The 21,019-nt window shown below is 41.5% G+C and overlaps 1 protein-coding gene across 8 annotated transcripts in view; it reads right to left on the bottom strand.

Annotated features, from left to right (window-relative positions):
* Positions 1–617: 617 nt before the first annotated feature.
* The window catches only part of PLD1 (phospholipase D1), a 244,843-nt gene continuing 224,441 nt past the window's right edge, over positions 618–21,019 (bottom strand). For 5 of the 8 annotated variants that reach the window (XM_070072511.1, XM_070072513.1, XM_070072515.1 and 2 more), the window contains 2 exons: positions 12,998–13,115; positions 618–3,852 (listed from right to left, as the gene is read on the bottom strand). In XM_070072511.1, coding sequence (XP_069928612.1) covers positions 3,628–3,852; positions 12,998–13,115 — 343 coding nt within the window. In that variant the 3' untranslated portion in view covers positions 618–3,627. The remainder of the gene's footprint in view (positions 3,853–12,997; positions 13,116–21,019) is intronic. The other 3 variants (XR_011388052.1, XR_011388053.1, XR_011388054.1) reach the window with 2 other exon arrangements.

Raw genomic sequence — 21,019 nt, 5'->3', positions numbered from 1 at the left:
AAGCCTAAACTTGCTTTTTCCAGGAAACTTTTCCTAGTCCTCTAAAATGTCTTTTATATTATAAGGAGGTTCTCTGGTCAGAGATAGAGGCTGAAGGAATAAAGAATGAGGTGGTGCAGCAAGATATACAGATTATCAACTACGTAAACAGAAAAATCTACCCTGCCTACTCTTATCTCTGCAAAGTGACTCCTCAGCTTGCTTTTTAATCTGAAAGACTGCTAATTAAAAATGCACAAATATGTTCGCATTCTTCTGTTAGAAAATAACTGTCCTTATTTGAGTCCCTACAGACAAAAATTTTTTTGTAAGTGCTTTTAAAATCAGTATTTTGCTCGACAAGATGCCACACAACCACCTAACAGCCAGCTCCCCAGCCTCTCTGTGATGCATGGCAGCTAAGGAATCACGTCATCCTACTGGAGGGGAGTCACAGGCCGGCCGGCCACGGGAACAAATGCCTACAGCAGAGCTGCTGTGCTGAGCGTATTCTGCGATGACTAAGCTGGGCCAATCTGAGCAGCTTTAGGAGGCAAGGACCAGTTTCCACTTTACCTTTCTTGTAAAAACAGAATTTTTCCTTCTTGAAAACAAAAATTATCACAGAGATCAGCAGGTTGTCAGGTATAGCATTTATAGGCATTTCAAAAGATTACAGTCAATTTGAAATGTTGAACGGATAATAGCTTGTCAAGACTCTGTATTGTTTACATTTGCAAGTTTTTATCAGACATTGCAATGTTAAAGAGAGATTATTTGAACTTCTAGTAGGTAGTAGTAGTGTCTGAGGGTGACAGGTAACTGGGTCATACAGTACAGCTCGTGTCCATATCCCATGAGAATTTTGCAGAATGCTGCATTATGTAAACTGCTACTGCAAAAGATGCCATTATTGCACGGAACTTCCCACACTATCCTCAAGTAAATCGTGTGGCCTCCTCACAGATGAGCGTCTTGCCTTTGAGAAGACGCAGGAGAAAACAGACTTTCCACAGAAACCAGCAGTCAGAGTCCTTGTGTGAGAGTCAGTACATTTTCATTTTGTTGGCTTTCTTTCCCACTTCATTTATTTTTCTGCAAACATGTATTCACCTGCCCTATAAACCAGGTACCATACCAGGCTCTGTGGATACACAGGAACAAAAATACAGTCAAGTTCCTGCCCAATGGAGCTTACATTCTAGTAGGGGAGACAAACACACAAATAGATATCATCACAGGCATCCAGAATGGCTTAGAGATATCCCTCCTGCAATCTGCAGGCTGCATGTCTTCATTTTTGGGCAATGATGAAGTGAGGAGAGAGGCCAAGAACAGGCTACATCAATTTTCTAGTCCAGCTCCACCATCTATACATTGGGTGGATTTAAAGGAATCCTTTACCCAACTGGAGCCTCACTTCCCTTACCTATAAAAATGGGAAGGGATTGGATTAAATGGCTTATTAAGGGACAAAATTCTCTTAGGATTTTATTTTTCATGGTCTTATTGAAACATCTTGTATAAAGTCAGGATCCAATTTGCCGACTGTTCTAAAATTTTTTTAATTTTTAATTTTTTTATTTTTGACAGGCAGAGTGGACAGTGAGAGAGAGAGACAGAGAGAAAGGTCTTCCTTTGCCGTTGGTTCACCCTCCAATGGCCGCCGCGGCCGGCGCGCTGCGGCCGGCGCACCGCGCTGATCCCATGGCAGGAGCCAGGAGCCAGGTGCTTTTCCTGGTCTCCCATGGGGTGCAGGGCCCAAGGACTTGGGCCATCCTCCACTGCACTCCCTGGCCACAGCAGAGGGCTGGCCTGGAAGAAGGGCAACCGGGACAGAATCCGGCGCCCCGACCGGGACTAGAACCCGGTGTGCCGGCGCCCCTAGGCGGAGGATTAGCCTAGTGAGCCGCGGCGCCGGCCTGTTCTAAAATTTTTAAAAAATATTTAAAATGCAAGAAATCTGTAAGTATTCCACATACACAATTCTTCAAACACCAATCTAAACTTCTTTCATAAATATCACATGTATTAATTATAGTTGCTACAGAATGAGGTTCTTTTATCATCTTTATCCACAGGAGAAGTAGTTTATTCATAAGAACATTGTCGTTTCCATTGTTAGGAATCCTAGCTCACTTGTGAAATGTTCCCTGGTGATGAAATCCTCTCCTGGGCACGACACTGCCTCTCTCGTCTACTCACATCCTGGACTTTGTGCTCCTGTTTAACCTTTTGGACTGCAGAAAGCAACTGAGTGCTTGCTTCTCTAAAGAACAGCCCAAACGAGAGTCTGCCCAGGCAGTCACGGTTCCTGCACGTGCACCAGAAGGTGGCAGATCTTTTGGGAACCCACATCAGCTCTTTGGACTGGACTGTAGTTCTGTCTAATAAAATTTGATCTTTATTCAACCAAGGGGTATTCTAAATTCTGAAAAGAAATAATGGGTTTCCAGAAAAATTTATCCAGAAGCACAACGTGGATTAATAAATATTCTAACTTTTTTGGAAGCCCTGTTGGAATGTTAATGAACCTTTAATAATGCAAGTGAAGCAGAACATATCTTGTAATTGATTACTTTTTCTTCAAGAACAGCTCTGAGTGGGAGAGCTGAATGTCAAATAAGGTTAGGCTCGTATTTGTTAACTTGGTAGGAATTACGAAGCTTTTGATTCTCTAGAAAGACAAATTGTACTCAATGGTTTGATTATGAAATTGAGAAATTCAAGTTCCAATGAATCCAGTGGCTAAGGGTGACAGGAAATTTTACAGGACGAGGAGTCTTCTTTTGTCATCTGGATCAGATCCCCACTGACACCTGGGAGGTTTCTGAAGGTTAAACGCTCTGTTATCTGCTTTCTGTGTAATCAAACACCCTACACACTATCGAATGTGATCAGGTGATCTCTATCACAAGGACACATCTTGTCAGTGCCTTTAGGAACAAAGTGAGATCTCTGCTTCAAAATTTAATTTAATTCCTTCTGCTGCTCTGTGTGTTAAGATCTAGTGCCAGTGTTATCTGAAACTCCTAACACAGGCTACTGTGTGGACCAAATTCTGTCCTGTCCTCACAGTAAACTGAAAAGAATAATGGTCAAACCCTTGGAGGCATGAACACTACTACTTTTGGACCAGATGAGCAGGAGCATCCCATTAAACCTTTAAGGATCTTGATCAACCTCACGTCTCCTAAAAACAAACGGTGGCTCAACAGTGCCTACGTGAACGAGGAGATGACAGCGGATCCAGCAGACAATGGCTGCTGAGATGAAAGTAAGGAAAGATGAGAAGAGGTCCAGACAGCTCTTCAGGACTTGGAGTACAGTCGCCAGTGAAGTCTCGTTAGCACAGATGGATTCTGGTGTGTGTTCTGGAATTTGATGATGTGTTTTGAGTTGTTGGGTGCTGCCAACAGGAGTGCAGTCCCCTTTTCACAAGTGCAGGCAAGAGGAATGATAAAGCCATGCTGACATTCAGTGTCCTTATATCAGCACGAGGGCAGCCCTTCTCAGCAATTCCAAAGGGTCCCTGGGTTGGGCCCAAGGGTATACCCAGCACAGCTATGGCTGTGAGGTCCCCAGAAAGAGTCTGTGTGCAGTGTGATCTTCAGGGTGAAGTCCTTAAGCTGCAAATGAGTGTAATTCTTAAGTCCAAACCTCCATAGGCACTATGGCTTCTTTGGTTCCAATGGAAGGCAGTAGACTTTCTTCAGACAAGAAATAAAAGGGGAACTGCACCAAGAACCCGCGGATCTTTTTCAGTTCCTCTTCAGCTCTACTGGGATCTTCCTTTGCTAATATGGGCTTGGTTATAAAGTCTCTCAGCTGAATTAAGTTGTGTACCTCGTCATTGGGTAGGCACCGGAACACCTGATTAAAACAAATAGGAAACTGACCAGTTTAAAAGAAATCATGTTCTCTTTATGGAAAATATTCATTCCAACAGGCAAAATCTTTATTTGATTACATACATTAGTTCTATGTTAAAACAGATTTAAATTTAAGAGTTGCTCTCTTATTTGCTACAAAGAGACTGCTAGATTTTCCTCTATTAAGAAATTTTAGCTACTCACAGATATGACTTCACTCGCTCAATTGCCTTGCTTGGCTTCCTCTGCAACCATGTCTGACACACCCACTATGGCTGAAATGGAGAAATTCCGTAAGCTGAAACTTAAGAAGGGAGATCCAAGATGGCGGAATATGGAAAAGACATGCCGAGTCTGACCACTGACTAGACAGCAGAAGAAAGGGGGAGGAGCTGCATTCCCAGGGGGCAGTTGGAGCAAAGTCTGCAGTGGGAAATCTCCAGAAAGAAGAGAGACTCTGTGGAGCAGCAGGGATGATACAGTCAGTCACACAGTGGCGAGTGGGACATCTCTGGCAACCCCCTTGGCTGGTGGCTGCTGGGGAAGACATCTTGGAGCGCAGAGGAAGGAACTTCTGTTGCAGCTGGAGTCACTAGTGATACTGCCTGAGGGAGAACCTCACGAACCCCGCTGACTCCGAGTCCCACCTGGAGCACTGGTAGGGGACAGAGTACCAACCTAACCCCATGAAGGGAGAGCACATAGCTTTCATCCAATCCCCCCACCAAGGGCACCCAGTAACTAGCAGGAAGCACCATCTTAATAAGGCAAGTAGAGGCTGCTGTGGCCTGCTTGTGACTGGAGGACTTTATGGGGGGGAGACCCACAGTCCCCACTGCCACTGAGTCTTGTCTGCAGGGCACCCATTGAGGCCTTTAAGTGCCTCCCTCCCTTCACTTTCTCAAGGCAACTGGACTACACTTGCCACGGTGGAGCACCGACCAACATCTATTGGGCAGACAGCTGACTCTGGGAATGCCATGGCTCCGCCATGGACAGGGGAAGCTTGCGGAGCTGAGAGTGGATCCCTGCTCCCTGTGACTGTGGGAGCCCTGTGCATTGTGAATGGCAATTCTGTGAGTGTGTGATAGGGCATAAGGTGTGGTCGTGCCTTTCAGCAACCCCTGTGTCTGGCTTCAGAGGCTCAGAGATCCCTGAGTGCCTGGAGTGTGTCATTGCAGAGGGTTCTGCGCCCACACTGAAGAGCGTGCAAATCCTTTGTGCAGTTTCTGTGCCTGCATGGGTGGGGTGAGTAGCCACTGTGGGCTCACCCTGGGCAGCTGGTTCACCACGGCAGAGAGGGGGTAAAGCTGTGATCATGCCAGCCGATGTGATTATATTCTCCACCCTGCTGTTGATAGACAAGATCCACCATGTCCATCTTGGTGTCACTCTGGATTCTCGCCCCACCCTCAAGCACTGGCAAGAGCTTCTTGGCTCCACCCAGCACATGCCTCTGGATATCCACTGAAGAACAGATACTCCACTAAGCCAGACAGGCATACTTCAAAGATAAAAGCCCTCAGAAAAGAAAATCAAGAAGTGTTTCTAAAAATGGCTAAAATACGCATAGAATACAAGAATCATGAAAAAGACAATGACTCCCCGAAAGGAACATAATAACCCTTCAACATTAGAATGTGAAGACGAAGAGACTGATGAAATACCTGAAAATAATGATCATAAGGTTACTCAAAAACACAGAGAAGCAAATACATGTCTTAAAGAAATCCATACATGATATGGATGAGAATTCTGCCAGGAGTCAGATATACTGAAGAGAAACTGAACTATTAGAAATGAGGAATTCAATGTTAAATAAAAACACAGTGGAAAGCCTTAACAACAGACTTGGTGAGGCAGAAGAAGGACTATCTGAGCTAGAAGATAAATCTTTGGAAATACCTCAGACAGAGAAAGAGAAGAAAAAGTCAGAAAAAACCAAAAAGACAGTGTTTGGAAATTTATGGGATACTATCAAATGACCAAACATCTGTGTCTTAGGAGTTCCTGAATGTGTGGGAAGATTGAATGGATTAGAAGACACATTCAGTGAAGCAACACTAGAAAACATCCCTAATTTGGAGAAAGATAGGGATATCCAAGTACAGGAAGCACATAAAACTCACAGGAGGCATGGCTAGAAAAGATTTCACAACAACACATTAAACTTTCAAAAGCAAAACATGAAAGATCCTAAGGCATGTATGAGAGAAATGCTAGATAATCTTCAAAGGACCTCCAATGACTGACAGTTGACTTCTCATCTGATATCCTAAAAGATAGGAGACAATGGAAAGACATAGTCCAAGCCCTAAGAGAAAAAACCATTAACCTAGAATACTGTACCTAGTGATGCTCTCATTTATAAATGAAGGTGAAATACAGATCTTCTAAAACAAACAGAAATTGAAAGAATACCATGCATCCAGCCTTATCAATGATACTTAAGGATATGTTAAATACAAAAAAACAGAGATAGACAGTCATTATCCTGAAACAATATGAAGGCAGAAAATCTCCTAGTAAGATCACATAAACAAGACTAATGTCTGCTAATACTAACTGATAGAATTAAAAAGGATAGAACGATCCAACATGGGAAGCAGGATACACAGCAGACTCATAGAATGGCAGATGTCCTAAACAGCACTCTGGCCTCAGAATCAGCCCTTAAGGCATTCAGATCCAGCTAAAAAGCCCATGAGAGTTTCTCAGGCATGGAAAGCCAAGACACTGTGGTTAAAAAAAAAAATGACCTAAATGAAAGATCTCTGTGAGTGAGATCCCAGCAGAAAGAACGGGCCATCAAAGAAGGAGGTACCTTTCTCTGAAGGGAAGAGAGAACTTCCACTTTGACTATGACTTTGTCTAATTAAGATCAATGTCCGTGAACTCAAAAGGCTTCCATAGCCTTGGCAACTCATCACAAGAGCCTCGGGTGATTACTGACAGCATAAACAAGAGTGTCAATTGTTAAATCAACAACAGGAGTCACTGTGCACTTACTCACCATGTAGGATCTCTGTCCTTAATGTGTTGTACTGTGTGAATTAACGGTATAACTAGTACTCAAACAGTACTTTACACTTTGTGTTTCTGTATGGGTGCAAACTGTTGAAATCTTTACTTAGTATATATTAAATTGGTCTTCTGTATATAAAGAGAATTAAAAATGAATCTTGATGTGAATGGGATGGGAGAGGGAGCAGGAGATGGGATGGTTGCGAGTGGGAGGGAGGTTATGGGGGAAAAAAGCCACTGTAATTCAAAAGCTGTACCTTGGAAATTTATATTTATTAAATAAAAGTTAAAAAAAGAAAATCTCCTAATGAAAGTACAAAGGAAATTCAAAACAAAAAATAGGAATATTTATGGAAACATGGCAGGACCAAGTGATTACTTATCAATAATAACCCTGAATGCAAATGGCCTAAATTCTGCAATTAAAAGATATAGTCTGAGTAATTAAAAAACAAGACCTATCTATTTGTTGCCTACAAGAAACTTAAGTCACCAACAAAGATACACCCAGACGGAAAGCGAAAGGATGGAAAAAGATAGTCCATGCTAGCAGAAAGCAAAAATGAGCAGGAGTAGTCTTCATAATATCAGACAAAATAGTAACACAAAGATTGTAAAAAGGGACAAAGCAGGGCATTATGTAATGATTAAGGGATCAATTCAACAGGAAGATGCACCTGATGCTAAGGTCTCTGGCTATTTCAAACAAACATTAAGGGATCTAAAGGGAGAAGAGACGCTAATACAATAATAATGGCGGACCTCAACACCCTACTTTCATCAATGGACAGATCAACTAGAGAAAAAAATCAACAAAGAAAAGAACAGAGCTAATCTACACTATTGATCAAATGGACCTGAATGTACAGAACATTTCATCTCATAGCTGAAGAACACACATTCTTTTCATCAGCACATGAAACTTTCTCTAGGCCATAAAGCAAGTCTCAACAAATTCAGAAAACATAAACTGTATCTTTTCTGACTACAATGGAATGAAGCTAGGAATTAATAACTTTAAAAACTCTAGAAAATATGTAAAAACATGCTGCAGAATGAACAGTGGGTCACAGAAGAAATTGATAGAGAAATCAAAAATTTCCTAGAAACGAATGAAGATGACCACACAACATATTAAAACCTATGCAATATAGCAAAAGCAGTGTTAGGAGGAAAGTTTATACCAATTAGTGCCTATATCAAGAAATCAGAGGGGCTGGCACTGTGATGTAGTAGGCTAAGCCTCTGTGTGCAGCGGCAGCATCCCATATGGGTGCCGGGTCAAGTCCCGGCTGCACCTCTTATGATCCAGCTCTCTGCTTATGGCCTGGGAAAGAACTTAAAGATCGCCTGAGTATTTGAGTCCCTACATACAAGTGGGAGACCTGGAGGAAGCTCCTGGCTCTTGACTTTGGATTGGCCCAGCTCCAGCAGTTGTGGCCATTTGGGGAGTGAACTAGCAGATGAAAGATCTCTCTCTCTCCCTGTCTGTAACTCTGCCTCTCAAATAAATAAATAAAATCTTTTTTAAAAAAGAAAAGAAATTGGGAAGGCATCAAATAATTGATCCAACAATGTATATCATGGATCTAGAAAAACAAGAACAAACCAAACCCAAAATTATAGGAGAAAGAAATAATAAAAATTAGAGAATAAACAAAATTGAAACCCTCCAAAGAGATACAATAGATCAATGAAATGAAGAATTGTTTTTTTGAAAAAATAAACAAAACTGATACACCACTGGCCCAAACAACTAAAAAAAGATCCAAATTAATACAATTAGAGATGAAAAAGATGTTATAATATATACCAAAAATAAGAATCATTAGAAATTACCACAAACAGCTATATGCCAAGAAAATGGAAAATCTAGAAGAAATGGATAATTTCTAGAAATATAATGATGTACCAAAATTGAGTCATGAAGACACAGAAAACGTAAATAACCAAGATGGAGACTGAATCAGTAATAAAGGCCCTCCCAACAAAGAAAAGCCCAGGACCAGATGGCTTCACTGCTGAATCCTACCAAACTTTTAAAGAACTAATTCCAGTTCTTCTCAAACTATTCAAAACAACTGAAAGGGAGGGAAACCTCCCAAATTCATTCTATATGGCCAGCATCACCTTAATTCCAAAGCCAGAAAAAAGACACAGCAAAGGAAGACATCTATAGACCAAAATCCCTGATGTATATGGATGCAAAAACCTTCAACAAGGGGCCGGTTCCGTGGCTTGGTTAATCCTCTGCCTGAGGTGCCGGCATCACATATTGGCTCCAGGTTCTAGTCCCGGTTGCTCCTCTTCCAGTCCAGCTCTCTGCTGTGGCCCGGGAAAGCAGTGGAGGATGGCCCAAGTGCTTGGGCCCCTGCACCTGCATGGGAGACCAGGAGGAAGCACCTGGCTCCTGGCTTTGGATCGGCACAGCACCAGCTGTAGCGGCCATTTGGGGGGTAAACCAATGGAAGGAGGACCTTTCTCTCTGTCTCTCTCTCTCACTGTCTAATTCTATCTGTCAAATAAAAAAAAAAAACCTTCAACAAAATACTAACTAATCAAATCCAACAGCACATCAAAGATATCATTCACCCGGACCAAGTGGGATTTATCTCTGGTATGCAGGGATAGTTCCACATGTGCAAATAAACAAATGTGATACATCACATTAACAAACTGAGGAATAAAAACCATATGATTATCTCAATAGATACAGATAAAGCATTTGCTAAAATGCAACATCTTTTCATGATAAAAAAAAAAAAAAACCTTTAGCAAATTAGGCATAGAAAGAACATTCCTTAACACAATCAAGGCAATGTATGACAAACCCACAGCCAGCACCATATTGAATAGGGAAAAGCTGGAAGCATTTCCACTAAGATCCAGAATGAGACAAGGATGCCCATTCTCACCATTACTATTCAATATACTTCTGGAAGGTTTAGCCAGAGTTGTTAGACAAGACAAAGAAATCAAAGGGACACAAATGGGAAAGGAGGAAGTCAAATTATCCCTCTTTGCAGATGATAGGATCCTATACCCAAGGAAATCAAAAGACTCCATGAAAAGATTACTGGAACTCACAAGAGAGTTTGGCAAAGTTGCAGGATATGAAATCAATGCAAAAAAAAAAAATGACAACCTTTGTATACACAAACAATGGTATGGTTGAGCAAGAACTTACAAGATCAGTCTCATTCACAATAGGTTCAAAAAACTGAAATAAATTTAAGTATATTTAGATACATTTATCTGAGGAGGTGAAAGATCTCTACAATGAAAATTACTATACATTAGGGAAAGAAATTGTGGAATACATACACAACGGAACACTTCTTGGCTATCAAAAAGAATGAAATCCAGTCTTTTGCAACAAAATGGATGAAACTACAGGCCATTATGCTTGGTAAAATAAGCCAATCACCAAAAGACAAATGCCATACGTTTTCCCTGATCAGTGGAAACTAATACATAGCGTACAAAAAAAAAAAAAAAAAAAAAAAAAAAAGTCACATATCTGAGGGATACTGACATCTGGAGATTTGATTTTGTTTATAGTCCTTGTCTATACTCTTGAGGAACAGTAGATTTTCTACTTTGTACTTGTTGAATTCTTTATTAGTGGAGGGCTAAGCTTGTCATTGTAAAAATTAAAATAAAAATAAGAAAAGAAAAAGGAGGGAGGCTGGGAGTGAAGGTGTGGTGGGAAATACAATTATGCTCTTAAAACTGTATATATTAAACACATGAAATTTGTTCCCTGTATATAAATAAAAAAATAGAAAAAGAAACTGAAGAAGACAGAAATGCAAGAAACGACTGAACAAGAGAAGCGCGCCGGCGAGTTGTAAGGAGGCGTGAGCTATCAATACGCACTGCACATTCCACAAACACTGCCTTCTTATTTTACTTCTTTTAGCTGTTTAATTTTGCAAGATGCCAAGGAGGGTTGGATCAAGTTTAAAAGTCTGTGCTGCCCCTTTCACGTCAAAGAATGGAGAACTGACCATGAAGGCCAGGCCTGCTCCCTTCTGGCAGCAGGGAAGGAAAAGAACATCTCTGTTGGTGAAGAAGAAGCTGGGTGGGCGCCGGTGAAACCCAGAGGAAAATCCAACCTGACCCAAGGCGTCCTTCAGGCTGTAACGTGCAGCTTAATAAGAGTGTCATTTTTTTATTCGAATGCTTTTAATTATTGGAATGCACAATTTTTAAAGATGCAAATAAAGTTTTAAAGCCTGAAAATAAATTATAGCTAGATTCTTACACCTGATCTACATAGGTCGTTAACCCCAGAATAAAGTAAAGCTAGTACAGGATTTTTACCGATTTTTACCAATAAGGTTAATGTTTTGGATAACAATCATCCGTGAACTTCACAGGTTATGGTCTAAGAAGAAAACTGCATATTGCATTTTATTTTGAAGGATGTTCATATTTCTACCTTTACTTAGAGTTATCAATTATTAATATATAACACTTGGCTGATTGAAAATGACTTTCAGACATCATAACATCTCATCCTTAAATATTTCATCATGTATCTTTTAAGAATAAAGACATTTGGCTGTGTAATCACACTACCATTCTCAAACCTACGAAAATTAATTCCATGTGTCATTTAAATATGACCCACATTCAGATTTATCCTAATATCTCTAAAATGTCTTTTATAGACATCTTCCCCCAATTTAGCACCCAAATAAGGCTGTGAGCTACGCTTCTAAAATTACATTGTAAGAGATTCCATGTACATGACCTATTTGATCATGACCTTGAATAGTGTGAAATAAGGCTATGTAGATATTTGTCATGTTTCATTAAGAAAGGGGACGTCACCACGCTCCAAGGGACTGTGGAAGTCACAAAGAATCACTCTTCCCCAATTTCTTATAGATCACCAGTGAATCTCAGCTGGAGTACCTTCCACAGTGAGAAGCTGGCTCCCCTATCACGAGGTAACTTGCTCTGCTACCGCACAGCTCTTGACTCTTGTACATTCTTTATCATAACTGGTGGGTAGAACTTACCAGAATCTACATTTTCTATGCATCCAATGGAGCTGCTAAAATTTAGAAGACTTTTCTAAAGTTATAGTTGTCCAATGTTGCTCCCCGTCTTCGTGGAGGAACGACACAGGACCCTGCGCTGTTCTTTTGTCTGCTCGGCCCTCCCCGGGTTTGCTGCTGGTTCTTCCCGGGGTTGGCTACCGTCCCTTCCACCTCTGTGGAAGGGCGGTTCCCCCTGCCACTTTCCCCACTTCCGCGGGGGAGCGGCACACCGCCGGCCGGCTCTCTCGGGGGCTGCTCAGATGTTATCCGGATGTTCCTGGTGCATGTCGTCTCTCTCCTCCTTTATAGTCCTCTTCCACCAATCCCAACTCTGCTACCCACACGCCGAGTACGCTGCTCTCCTCCAATCAGGAGTAGGTCCTACAGTTTATTGGTTGAACTGGAGGCAGCTGTGTAGAAGCTATTTCGTCCTCTCCCAGCGCCATATTGTGGGAGAGCAGATGCATAGAATAAGTCTTAATTCCAGTAACTTAGTCTAGTCCGAATTGCTCCCCACAGTCCAACATAGGACAGGTCTCCTCATTAGTAACTTAACTTAAAAAGGATGGATACTATTTAATATACCTAAGAGCTAAATACAATTAATGCAAAGTAGGTATTTTTTATTTTCATAACCACTCTAGAGTCTATCCCTTCCAATGTACAGGGAGGAAAGGAGGACTCGGGAATCTATTCACTGTACACAAAGTGGCGTCACCTGCAGCCAGGTGGGGGACTGGATGCAGGTCTGAGATTTCCATTTGCCTTTCTTCTGCTTGCCACTAAACATTTTCAACAGCTGGGTAACCGTGAGTGAGGGATACATAGGATGAGATTCACACACCACATGAGAGGTTGAAATGCTGCTATTCCCTTCTAAACATAAATCCATCATGCTTTTTGACTCAAGTTTCTAATGTCTACAGAGAGGTATCCTGACCACCTGGAAATCTATCGGTTCCTTAACACTCATGGAGAATTTCCTGTATCTACCAAATGGAGAAATAATGATGTAGTTTTGGGGATGAAATTCAATGAAAAACAGGTGGTGGCAGGATATACGAACCTTACCTTATCATAAATTGTAGCATTTCGAGCTGCTGTTGAAACCCATATCTCCTTGAAGAATTTGTCGCTCACAGGATCCTGAATGTCCTCGCTGGGGTCAGAAAGATAGCCCAGGACAACCCTGAAATACAAGTACCCTCAAAACTGAGTAGTGCAGATAAAGAAGTTTGTGGTTGGCATTGTTTCTGCTGGGAGCTGTAATTCAGACGCTCAGCCTCAGATGTCTTTTTGTTTTTTTAAAGAAATCAAAGGGAGCCATTAAAACTAAATAAAATGTATAATACATGATGCATCTCCTAAGTAGCAAAACAAAATAGAACAAAAACCAAAACCTACATTGCTTTGATGCTTGAATGGTTTAATTGTCGGACAGAAAGACTCTAATTTTGTTCTAAGAGGATCCTTGTAATTTGGCATGGAAGACAGAATTAGCCCTCAAAACAAGTACCAGAAAATGTGTTAAGCCCTTTCAAGGGCTGTCTCACTAAATCCTCAGTAACTCTATGAAAAAACAACTCTTACTATTGTTATTTCACAGATAAAGGGACTGAGGGAGGTTAAATAACATGTTCAAGTTCATATGAGGTCAGTAGTAGAGCTGAGATCCCCATCAGCGCCTGCCTTCCTCCTTCCCTCCTCCCTGTCCCCCATCTGTGCCCATTCCCCTCCCTGCACATCTCTCTCCTCTTCCCTCAGCACTTCGCTGAGTTCTAAGGCACAGGAAAGGGTAAGAAAGACATGGAACTCTCTGGGTAGAGTTGTGTTTGGTGGGGGGAGTCCAAGAATGAAGAAATGTTCCCTTTTAAAAGGTAGCCTTTTTTTTTTTTTTTTTTGACAGGCAGAGTGGACAGTGAGAGAGAGACAGAGAGAAAGGTTTTCCTTTGCCGTCGGTTCACCCTCCAATGGCCGGCGCGGCCGGCGCGCTGCGGCCGGCGCATAAAAGGTAGTCTTAACAGTGATAAACACAGAGTATATGTTAACAGCATGCAATGGGTGTGGTCAGGGAGATTTTTTCCTCTCCCAACTATTAACCTGAACCCACCTATTGGTTTTTAGGCTTCAGCACAAAATGAGTTCTCCAAAACTTTCACTGGCTCCCTTTTTCTCATCTCCCACTTACATCTAGGAGAGCTGAACATTGCGCCTTGGTTCCCTACTGTACTTTGTATAGGCTTTGTTTTTGCCAGGGCACCTGAAATGTCTCATGCACTTTTTATGTTTAACAGGGGCATCTCCCACTTTTGGAATGCAAATTCTTGGAAAGATTATGACCTGGTTACTCTCCTACCCCCAGAGTACCTGGCATAATGGAAGCCACAGATGAGATGCTATCTGAATTGACCATATATAAACAGAGAATGAGAAATAACAAGAAATTCTTAAGCTCAGAAAGACAAGTTTTAGAAGTGATATTTTAAATTACAATAACCCTAGCACTTACAGAAGGATGTAGGATACAGCACATTTCTACCTTGCATCTTGTCAGGTGGAAGGGACAAATGATCCCCATTTTCTGAGTGGGGAACTGAGGTTTGGAGACATCGACTAGTAATTGAGCTGGAATGCAAACTGCATCCAGAGCCCTTTTCTCACATGCCTTGTTCATTCAAAGAAACCCCCAAAAGGCCTGTGATACCTGGAAAGAGCGATGGGAAAATAGGCGTATAAGGACTTTGGCTTTTACACTCAATGAAGTAGAGACTCACTGTAGACATCAAGGCAGAGAAGCAGCAGGATCTGATGTACACATTAAATACGGCTGTTATGCTGAGGGGCCAGGGTTCCAACAGGAAGACCAGTCTGGAACCACCACTGTAATCTAGGTGAGACATGATGGTGACTTGGGCCTGAGTACTAGTGGGGAAGAAAACAGAGCCAACAGGTTTTACTGAGAGTGGAGGCAGTTTGAGCAAGAGTGAGGCATCAAAGATGACAAAAAGGTTTTGCTCTTGACCAACTAGAAGAATATAGTTGCCCTTTGCTGAGATGGGGAGTTCTGTGGGTGGAACTAGTTGGTGGGAGAAGAGTAGGAATTCAATTTGGAGCCTGTTGGGACATCTAATCTCAAACATCGAAGTGGCAACACTGAGCAGGCCATTCTATAAATGGGACTGGAGTTTGGGAGAGAAGGCTTGACTGGGAGTAGAAATTGGAGAATTGTATTGGCATCTAAGCTTATGGAGCTGTATGTTTTTTATCAAGCTCTCCAGAGGCGTGGGTATACACAGAGGAGGAAGACCTGGTGCACCCCAACAGCAGTGGAGAAGAGGAGCAACCAGCAAGGCTGGAGAGAAGCCAGGGGTGTGGTGTCTTACAATCACATCAGGAAATATGTCAAGGAGATCTGTGCCAGCACAGGCAAGGACTGCTCACTGGGTTTAGTGCCGTCGATGTTGTTATACTGTTACCTTCTTTGTGTTTAGATACATGTTAACTGACATCATCATTGTCATGGGTTTAGAGCTTCCAATCAATATGAACGTTTTAAGCATTCTTTTACTATGAATTTGAGTGGTTGCCAGTTTTTCATTATTATGAACAATGCACCAGTAAACATAATTTATTCATCATATATAACTTTTGCGAGTTTCTGTAAACTTTTAATTAGAAAAAATCCTAGAATTAAAATTCCTGGGCCAAAGAATATACAACATTACTCCAAGAAAGGTTGTAGCAACACAGCCACTGTTAACCATGCATCTCTCTCCAGTCATCGCCAACATTATCAACTCTTGAAATCACTCAACTTTATAGGGGTAAAAGAGAAACTCATTTTAGTCTGTACTCTTTCTGCTTTATAAAAAGTCTTCAAGATAAAAAGATCTGAGCTCACTAGGATTCTTGAGTTTTATGAGCCCAGATTTCTATTTCTACTTCAAATAGTGCCTCCTTCACACTACAGGGAAATAACTTTAACACCAACAACAACAGCAACAAAAAACTTAAGGGATGATGTTTGCACATAGATGCTGACTGATAACTGAACCCTATTTGAGAGGTAACTCATTTTATGACAATCAGTAAAGTATAACAACACCTTGATTTGGGCTAGGTCTAAGGAGCTGAAAATTGAGCAAAGAGTATTTTTGTGACGGGCTTTCAAATTAGAACAAGAGGGGTGAGCGTTTGGCCTCCTGGTTAAGATGCTAGTTAGGATGCCTGCATTCCACCTGGGAGTGCCCGAGTTCAATTCCCAGCTCCGGCTTCTGACTCCAGTTTCCTGCTAACACATGTCCTGGGAGGCAGCATGATGACTCAAGCAGCTGGGTTTCTGCCACCCACACAGGAGACCTGGATTGAGTTCCCATTGCTGACATCTGGGGAGTGGGCTCGCGGATGAAAGTTCTCTCTTTCTGCCTCTTTCCCTCTCTGCCTCTTAAATAAATCAAAATTTTAAAGAATTAGAACAAGCAATGAAACAATGTGTCCAGCAAGTTATCGGTTAAGGTCTTGCTCATAGAAGTATTTAAATAAGTTTACAACAAGCAAAGTCTAGCAATATATTATTTTCCCTGTTGACATTTTAATTATAAGAAATTTATGTTAACACATACAAACAACAGGAAGTACTCTGGGTACGATATTGAGGACTAAGGTTTGGAAGGAAAATAGTTTGATTCATCTTATGTATATAATGACGATTATTTAACATTTAATTGTTTACATATCACAGAAAGTAGGAAGGTAGTAAAGCTGCAGTTATTTCTGCTCTTTCCATTCCTCATTCCCACTTCTTCAAGTGATTCCGAACTTACTTGTGTGGATAATGGTTTCTGTTGAGTGATGGTTATATTTGTAAAGTTTGGATAATTTTCTAGGACTTAATGAACTGTTCAGCTCAGAGTTGTGACATTCAGTGCAGTACTCTGATGGCTGATGCTGTCTCTATTTAGAATTGATTTCACATTGAACTGTGTCTATTTCTATTCAAAAATAGCCCAGATGGAAAATGGATTGGAGCTGCGTTTTTTAAGTGAGAAAATGGCTGTGCTCTAGGCCACAATATTTATCTTTGGGAACATTTCCTAATAAAAAGAGGCTAAAATTGACATGAGGTTTTTGTGGTGCTTTTTAATATATCATCTGTATTTGCCATTGGGGCAGAGGGAAAATAATTGTTCAAGAACAAATGTCTCTTTAAGACAGTTTAAAACTTGCTAGGAAAATAAAATACTAGGAATAAACTTAGCGTGAAGTGTATAGGATCAGCATAAAAGTCACTAAATTAGTGAAAAAATTCTCCCCCAATAATGATTTACTGAAGAACAAAAATTTTAAATAAATTGAAGGCATACTGTATTTTTCAATAGAATGACTCAACATTACAGAGATGTCAATTCTTTTTATATTAACCAATAAATCTGTTATAACCCAAGTTGAAAAAAATAAAAAAGGATTTGAGGGAACTTGAGTAAATTTCTAAAGTTCATGTGAAAAATGAATATTTAAGAATAGGCAGGCTGGCACATGGTGCAGCTGGTTAAAGCCCCAGTCTGCAGTGCCAGCATGCCATATGGGCACTGGTTCAAGTACCAGGTGCTCCACTTCCCATCCAGCTTCCTGCTAATGAACCTGCGAAAGCAGTGGAAGATGGCCCAATCCTCGGGCCCCTGCACCCACATGGGAGACCTGGAAGAAGCTCCTGGCTCCTGGCTTCAGATTGGCCCAGATCTGGCTGTTGGGGTCATTTGGGGAGTGAACCAGTGGGTGGAAGACCTCCTCTCTCTCTCTGCTTCTGTCTCTGTAACTCCATCTTTCAAATAAAAAAAATATTTTTTTTTTAAAAAAATAACACAACTCTGGAAAATAATACAGATTTGGGCAAGTGGTATGGCAAAAAGTGGTATTAAAATGCACAGCCATAATAATAAATGTGGTATCACACTGACATGCAAGTGACCATTCTTTCAATGTAGCATTTACAGGACTAGAGAAGGGGCAGAATACATGGCAATTTGGCACATCACCAACAGGCACAGCAGATCACTGAGCCAGGGTACCACTGTGTATCACACAGTTCTGGGTCAGTGGGTTAGCTGGTGGGGGAAGTTACAGCCCCTACTCATTTCTTTTCTTTCTTTTTTTTTAAGATTTATTTATTTATTTTGGAGGTGGAGTTGTTACAGAGAAGAAGAGATACAGAGAGAGGTGTTCCATCTGCTGGTTCACTTCCCAAATGGCCTCAATGGCCAGAGATGGGTCAATCCGGATCCAGGAGTTTCTTTTGGGTCCCCCATGTGGATGCAGGGACCCAAGGACTTGGGCCATCTTCTACTGCCCTCCCAGGCCATAGCAGAGAGCTGGACCAGAAGAGGAGCAGCCTGGACAGGAACCGGCACTGCAGGTGGAGGCTTAGCCCCCTACACCACAGCACCGGGCCTCCTACTCATTTCTTACATTACACTAACCTTAAGATGTCAAATGTAAAAAGCAAAAAGCAAACAAGTACTGGAGGAAAACATAAACACATGTTTGATTTTCACTGAGAAAACTATTCTAATTGTATGGGAAAGGGGGAAAAACAAAAAATACACTGAAAGAGTTGATTAATAAACACTGAAAATTTTTCATGGGACTGGTATAGTAGTGCAGAGGGTTAAGCTGTCACCGGGAAGCCAGCATCCTACATGAGTGCCTGTGTGAGTTCTGGCTGCTCCACTTCCCATCCAGCTCCTGTTAATGTGCCAGGAAAGGGGAGACCGGGATGGAGTTCCAGGCTTCTGGCTTTGGCCTGGCCCAGCTCCAGCTACTGAAGACATTTTGGGGAATGAACCAGCAGATGGAAGATCTTTTCTCTTCTCTCTCTCCCTCTCTCTCTGTCTCAACACTCCAACTCCTAAGTCTGCCTTTCAAATAAATCATTTAAAAAAACTGAAAAATTTCCCCACATACTCCATGATTCAAAGGCAACTGACTAGCCAGATTCACAACACATGTGACAAAGAACTTAGCATCCTATGTAATTAAAGTTCTTATAAATAATTAAGAGAAAATGAGGCCTTCCAACATAATGAGTGAAGAATATGAATAAGTGAGGCAATTTACAAAAGAATAATTACACATGACAAACACATTTAAAAATTCTAAAAAATGAAAATAATGACATTCCATTTGACATCTAACATATTGGCAAGGATTAAATAAAATAATGGAAGTCAGTAAAGGCATGAGGAACAGCCCCTCTAAAACATGGTGAGTGATATAATAAGAAGTTAGGGGGCAGAAAAGCTTCCGTAGCGTAAGGAGACAATCAGTGCCAAGGAGGTATCTACAGACATAATCATTCTTCTCTGTCAGCCACAAACCTGCTGCACAATGAGGTGTTACAGGAGTGAGGGCAGACACATACAAGTGGGGTCTTCAAAACCTTCATGGAAAATCCACCTTCTCTTTTAATTCCATTTCCTTTTTAAAGGTTTATTTATTTACTTGAGAGGCAAAGTTAGAGAGAGAGAAAGAGAGAGACAGGTCTTTGATATGCTGGTTCACTCCCCAAAGTGGCTGTAATGGCTGGAGCTGGGCTGATCTGAAGCCAGGAGTCAGAAGCCTCCCCTGGGTCTCCCAAGTAGGTTCAGGGGGCCAAGCACTTGGACCACCCTCCTCTGCGTTCCCAGGCCATCAGCCATCAGCAGAGTGGGATTGGAAGTGGAGCAGCCGGGTCTCGAACCAGCCCCTGTATGGGATTCTGGCGCCACAGGCAGATGCTTAACCTACTATGCCATTGTGGCCAGCTCCTTTAATTCCATTTCCATGAACTTTCTGACACTTTTAAGTGAAAAAATGACATAGCCACTAAAAGGTTACCAAAAATTTAATAACACACTAAAAACGTGTGTAAAGTTAATAATAAAGAATATTGTAGACCTGCAAGATTCTTATTTTAAAAATACCACATGTAAATACTTAAGTATACAAACAAGGGACATCATATATATGAAATGTTAACATTATTAGCATAGGTCAATTTAATTTTCCTTTCTGTTTTCTTATTTACCACGTTTCTACATTGAAAATGTGTTGTACATCAGAATGCTCAATAATGATCACAAATTTGAAAAGTTATAAAGAAGCCCACACTTTAAAGACAATAGTTAAATCCTCACAGAACCAAAAAGGTCTGGCATATATTTGCAGTTTACGAAAGGAAATATTTGTTTTTGTGTATATGCCGCAGTAGGCCATCGATGAGTGGATTGGCAGGGCACTAATTTTAAATTCTCCCCTGCTGAGCAAAACACGTTAACCTTAGAAGCTAATAGAAATATCAATCACTTGAAAAAAAATTCTTACTGGCAAACTAATTAGTAACAAAAGCAATAAATACAGCAGTGAAATTGGGGAGGAGGTGTTGACTGACAGGCGGAAGTGTGAGGGGCGGGTCTGCTGAGCTTCTTGGGGAGAGGCAGCAGAAGGAACGCCTCTGGAGCCCAAAGCTTCTATTGGGTGGGAGGACAGAGGGTGGGAGGCGGAGTGCTCGCCACGCCCCTGGCTGCTGGTGAGCCAGCTTCCAACAGTGACGCCGGGCAGTGCCCCTCCACAAACACAACAGTGCTCCAGGACATCTGTGGAAAATGCAACTAAAACCCACGTTTATTTTGGAGTACAACAATTTGAAATTCATGCATATAAGGGGTTTTTCAGAAAGGCCATAGAAAATGTGTATTATGGGAAAAACTATGCATGGCTCTCAAGGATTTTTTTGCAAAATTCATTTTTTGGTTCCATCTTCCATGAACTTTTTGAAGTCCACTTGTACCACGAAGCACCATCCTTAGCCATTTCAGGGACACCTGCTGCATCTCACTGTCCACGCCACCCTGAGATCACAGTGTGGCCAGTACAGCTCTAGAATCGAGAAACTGTGGACCTCCTGCCAAGACCTAGAGACGGGAGAGTGGGCAGGTGTTCCACAGACGGTGGGCAGAAAGGGTCGGCAGCAAGTGAGGGGAACAGTGACCCGAGAGGGCGCTGTGTTAGGAATGAGGATTTCACTTGTTCTTAGTTTTCCTGTGATTTAGGAAGCCA

This window comes from Oryctolagus cuniculus, chromosome 4 (assembly GCF_964237555.1).
Source record: "Oryctolagus cuniculus chromosome 4, mOryCun1.1, whole genome shotgun sequence".
NCBI lineage: Eukaryota > Metazoa > Chordata > Mammalia > Lagomorpha > Leporidae > Oryctolagus > Oryctolagus cuniculus.
The sequence above is the reverse complement of the archived record's forward strand: the minus strand, read 5'-3'. Positions and strand labels throughout refer to the sequence as shown.